Here is a 5,972-nt window from a genome sequence, read left to right on the forward strand (position 1 = left end):
AGAATTTGTGATTTAATTTTTCATCTGCTGAAAATAAAAAGTGCACGGAATACATCTGCTGTCTTTTTCTCAGTGGTCGCTCAAAGCAAATCCTACGCTTACTCTCTCAGCTTCTTAATTTTTTCACCTCTCTCTATGGAAATAAAATATTTGCAAAAGAAAGATGCTACAGATTCAGTGGAGCTGGGCAGTGAAAACGCACCTTGCTTCATCTCTCCTTACCAATGTTAACAAGAAACCCCTCTTCTGGAAGTTTCTAACATTTTACAGCAGGAAAAAGAAATTGCCCCTCCTCTGAGCATCTCAAATTGTATTTCATAACTTTACTTACCTGCTTTTGTAATGAGCTTAAAGATATTTAAGCATTCAACAACTTTTGCCTAGCATCATAAAAGTAGGAAATGTTACCTTTTTTTAGGCAGCGGTTGGATAACAGTAGTGAGTCACACTCAGTATGAGCCTTTGAAGCTACAGATAGGGATGTCTGCTTTTATGCACCTTCTTACAATTTTAATTTTAGTAACTGAAGGACCAAGTGAAAAGGTTGCAAAAAATTCAGCAACTTCAATCATTTGATTCTATTGACTATCAGACAGATAACCTAATTAAGCATTTTTCACTCAAAATGAAAATGACTTGGTTATGACTGGCTGGGCTTTAAGCAAGTGCAATCTTATCTACTGGGAAACTGGATTTAGCTTCACTTCAGTTCCTGGAACAACACTTGAATAAATAGATAGTCAAACAGACTATTCCCAAGCATTTAGAGAAAACATGAAAATATTATAGCCAACACCAATACATCAAGAGTGAATGTCATCAAACCAATATTCTTTTTAAGTTAGCAAATTTTTTCTCTCTGTTACTTTCTTGTAAACATTAGGGAAGCATAGTTCACTGGCAACTATTGTTCGGTAAGTGCAAATTGGTTAGGAAATCCTATACAGACACCATTTATCAGTAGTTCACTGTCAATATGGAAAAAGGCACTCAGTGAAGTTCCACAGGTGCCTGTCCTAGGTCCACTTTACTACTTAGTCTTTTATTAAGAACCTGAATTATAGGATTACAGGCTGCTTAATAAATGTTCAAATTATACCAAACGAGGAAAAAGAGAAAGCATGTTGAAGGACAACTTCAGAATTCAGTCTTGACAATTCCTAGAAACCACCTACAAAACACAGGATGATCCTCAGTGCAAAAAGAAAGCAAAATATTGCATTTAGGCAGAACTAACTGGTCATCCCAGAATGGAGAACAGAATGACTAGTTAACTTCTTCAGAAAATAATTTAGAGATTACTGAAGATCATGAACTGAATGCGAGTATGCAATTTATGTTGATACAAAGAATGTAGATGTCGTACCTGAAAACACAAATAAAAATACAACTTGTAAGAAAGGTAATCCTTCCATTTTATTGATCACTTGCATGAACTCAGATTTTAAAACTCAGTCCAGCTCTGGGTGTTGCAGGCAAGAAAGACACGGCAACAGTTCAGAGGGAAACAGTGTGAGTGACCAGCACTCCAGAATGTATGAGAAAATATTGAAAAAGGTGTGATGTTTCAGCTTTAGGAGAACATGGAAAAAACCAGGACAATACCCTTTCAATTAGAAAAAACCCAAGGCTGCAGATTTTGTGTTTTATGTCCAGGTTTTTGCTGGGAAATCAGGCCATCTTTTAAAACATACCCATTCTGTCAGACAATTACTGGAATTACACTATTTCCACAAAATATATACATTTTTGTGAATCTTATTTTTTTCTGACAAAAGAAATGCTATTTGAGAAACCAGCCACAAGCTGAGCTCAAAGTTGGAACGGTTTCAACCCACAAAGCCAAATCGAAAAACAAAAACATAGTGACTATACAAATCACAGATATTTAAAGCAATGATTAAGTGTCCAGTACATTTAGGAATTAGAACTGAAAGGCAGGTTTTATTCAGTCACTTGAGGCTCGCTCATTGCTCGTCTTCCCACAAGATGAAAGAATTTTTTATACAAACATAGGAAAACACCTTTTTTATACCCAGACTACTATACACACACAAACCCCTCTGTCATGATAAGTAATGCATATTTTTAAATATAGAAACAAGGTTCATCTTGATATAAGAAAGAAATAATTTTTTTACAGCAAGAACAATCACTCACTGCAATAACCTCCCCAGAAATGTGGTAAGAGTCCCCATCACCAGGGAGTTTTCAAGATGCGATTAGACAGGGTGCTAAAATAATCTTATCTAGGTTCCCTTTCCCATGAAAGGTTAGACCAGATGATCTTACGAGATCCCTTCCAGCCGGGGCTGTTCTATGATTCTAGTTACTCCTATTAATATCTTTTTCTAGTTTCAGAGAATCACAGTTTGAGGATACAGACACATGAATGGAGAAACGGAGCTTGTGGTAAGGTATAAACATGAAGCAAACACCAATATGGCAGCTGTGTACAAACAAACAGGATGTCATTTTCAGGCAAGAGAACCAGAAGGCAGTTGTTAAAAAGAAAATTAAATTATAAGCTGTTTTATCCAAGTGTAAATTTGCCATCATTGTGGCAGGATTAAACTAAATTATGTGTTCATACCTCTTTTAAATCAACCCAGTTTGTGTAACTACAGATGCCATCCTGCTCAAACATCGGTGGCTTGAGGCAGCATTACCAGTCTCTCATCAAAAACAAGCAAAAGGAAATAAGGTCAAACCCAAAGAACCTTTGTGCTAAACAAATGCTTCCTTTAAACTTCTGTTTTGTTTTTCATCTGACTGAGTACTTTCAAATGGAGATGGAATGTCAACAAAGGAAACAGGTCTGTGAACAGTTCCATACTTCTTTGTCTTTCTATTCGCTGCTCCAAAAATGAAAATTTCAACAGTTTTAAAACTTCTTTTAAATTATGGTTGCACATCAATTTTACATTGAAATACTGTGCCCCGTGAGGAAACAAGAACTGCCAAATGGGACTGTCTCAATGCTGATACGATGTAGCACTATGATCTGTGACTTACCTTGTTCCTCATTGATGAGGCCCATATTTGCATGTGCTTGCGCCTCTCTTTTCCCACCATCAATTTTTATTAGTTGAGCAGTGTTAAAGCATTGCTCGTAAAAGTAGTTACTTAACCATTTGTCTTCAAGGTCATTGAAACAGTAGGCCAAGTTAAGCTGGTTATCGTACACATCTTCATAGCGCCCTTTAAAAACAAAAACTTACAATCAAAATGTTATATTATCATCAGCTTTCAGAAATCTTACACATTACAGCAATAACCATATAATGAAAATGAAGGGCTATTTATATTTCCACCACTCAAACACCAAGTTCTCTTATATGCACAGTCAAGGAAATACGATTAGACGAAAATGATAATTTTCCAAACTGGGCAGAAATTAAAACTTATTTTAGCAAAACCATGACAAATTGCTCTCATTTCTGTATGCAGAATCTGGATAAGAGACTGACTAGTCAAAAGAGAGAAGCTAGAGTGAGCAAAAAAAACACAGTCACTGCTGGAGAAGTGTTTGTCTGAGCCACTGAGACCTGAAAAGGTAGTAAGAGCTTTCAAAAGGGGTTTAACGTAGCAAATGTGGTGACAGAGATAAAGAACCAAACGGAATGCTCTGCAAACACTACACATTAATACCATTTTAAATGTTCCAAGTAAGACTAACAAGAAAGGCTTTGAGTTTTCATGTATATTCCCACTTCTATTACAAAACACCCTTAGAAATTAAGGACAAACAAATTTTACAGCTTGCCCTGAAAAAGACAGTTCAACAAGGCATTGCTCTCAGGACAAATGTGGAAAGCAGGGGAGACTCAAATTTACAGATCTCCTTTATGATCTGAAGACAAACCCTACAATTAGTTTCCACTCAGACAGCTAAATGAATACACGTTACCTAAAGTTTATAAAAACACTGTAAGTCTCAAATCTAGGTAGCATTACGAAATTATCAACAAATATACTACTCACAATTTAAAATTACATAACGAGAGCTTCTATGGAATTAGAGTTATTTCTCTCAGAAAAGCACCTTCAAAAAAAAAAACCCTACAAAAAATCCTCTTTGGATTATTCCAAAATTGTATTAATTTGGAGTAAAAATCTAAAACTTACCTGACAATTCTTACTATAATGCTTCTCCCTAAGGGGGATTTGAAATATATGTTCCCTATATGATGCTGAAGAATCTATGAGATAAAATGCAGCATGAACCTACATGTTTCACAGCTACATTTATCACTGGCAAAACTAAATGAATTTTCTTTCCAAACCCTGCTCATATTAGATGGGAATGGGCAATTTCACTGCAGTTTTGGTTGGTCACTTTACTGAGTTTGTGGCTGTTAAATGAATGTAAGCCAAAGAGCCAGTTCTTAAAAGAATTTTCATGTAGCTGGGTAAAGGAGGAGTTAAGAACTACAAGTCTTGCAGCAGGTAAGAGACTGTTTGGTTAAGCCAGATGTGTGAACAGAACTGCTTTGCTTTTGGGAGTTCTGCAGTTTGTAAGCTTTGCTCAACAAAGAAAGAAAAGGGGGAAAAGAAAGAAAAAAATGCTCTTACTCCTGAATATGGAGCACCAGAAAAAAAAAAATTCATCTGGGGAAAATAAACCTGATTTCAATACAGGCAAGATTTCACTCAAAGTCCAGATCTTTTCTAAGTGTTTTCAAACAACTGTGATCGCATATAAATATCACTTTGATCAAAGGATGCAATTAAATTCCCTTCATTTTTTTTTTAACTACAGGAAGAACTGAGGAAAAAGGACTAATTTCTTGTCTGTAAATTCTATCATCTATGTGAGTTACTCCCATTGTTTGGAACAAACAGCAGCAATCACTCAAAAAAGTACTCTGAATGCATCTCCAAACCACACAAGGCTGTTTCCTCAGCCTCACCTCTAGCACGTTCTGTCTCAAAATTAAAAATGACAGGTTACGTATGGTCTAATAGGAAGTAATCTAAATCTCTCACTCTGTCTTTTGTCATGACTAAGTTCTTTGACTTCAGAACATCTTGATAAAGCTTTCAGTGTGTCGCATAAGACAGTAAGAACTTTATTCTGTCTTCTGAAAGAATCCTGTTGCCAACTTACCATGTGATCAGTCTTCAACAGGTTTATCTAGTATTTGTTTCTCCTTCATTTTTTATCTGCCTTGGCCATTTTGGAGAACATTGGCTGAATTTTCCCTGATTAAAATATTCTGAAATCAAGCTGAAATGTCTTTTCCCCATTCTTGAATATTCTCTGGTTTTGCCTTTTGATTTACAAACTCATTCCTCTTCTTTAATGGTAAACAATACTTTTTCATTGCTTATTTTTTTATTGCTTTTGCTTTTCTATTTATTACTTTGCTTTCCCATTTATTAAGAGGTTTTCCTCCATGAAGTGACACTTCCTATTTCAACCCTTTTAGTAATTCCTTTGTCAGGTCTCATTAAATATATAAAATTATGATTTCTGAATGGTTTGTGTTACACACATTTCAATTTCTAGTATTTTAGATAACACCCCTTCCAATAAATAAGAACGTTTCACAATCTCTTTAGACAAAATCACCAGAACAGAAATACTCCAGAAATTACATCTAGATTATTATGTCATCATTTGCATCCAAAGTTTGATATCAAGACATGCCAAAACATCACCTTAAATTTAGAAATTTGTCTTTGAGAGGAGTAATTATCAATATATAGATTTCATGTACTCCTAATCAGAACACTCTCTGTGGCTGTGAGTTTTCATGCCTTTTGTTCCCCTCAAGGCTGAAAATGTACCTCTTATTCAGAATATCCAGGAGTGTACATCATATAACTTTTTCATACATTAGAAATTAAAGCTTGGTACAATAGCCTTATAAAAATCTCTGCAAATGACACAGGAATGGAAGTAACAGAACTGGTTTGGTCTTAATATACATATATATGTGTGTGTGCACATCACAGAATCACAGAAT

General features: G+C 35.3%; 1 protein-coding gene across 1 annotated transcript in view; it reads right to left on the reverse strand.

The window, feature by feature from the left end:
* TTC29 (tetratricopeptide repeat domain 29) overlaps nucleotides 1–3,201 on the reverse strand; it is a gene marked incomplete at both ends in the record, with an annotated part of 39,049 nt that extends 35,848 nt beyond the window's left edge. The window contains one exon of the mRNA XM_010077969.1: nucleotides 3,016–3,201. Within this exon, the coding sequence (XP_010076271.1) occupies nucleotides 3,016–3,201 (186 nt within the window). The remainder of the gene's footprint in view (nucleotides 1–3,015) is intronic.
* Between the last annotated feature and the right edge of the window lie 2,771 nt (nucleotides 3,202–5,972).

This window comes from Pterocles gutturalis, unplaced genomic scaffold (genome assembly GCF_000699245.1).
Source record: "Pterocles gutturalis isolate BGI_N339 unplaced genomic scaffold, ASM69924v1 scaffold21413, whole genome shotgun sequence".
NCBI classification, from domain to species: domain Eukaryota; kingdom Metazoa; phylum Chordata; class Aves; order Pterocliformes; family Pteroclidae; genus Pterocles; species Pterocles gutturalis.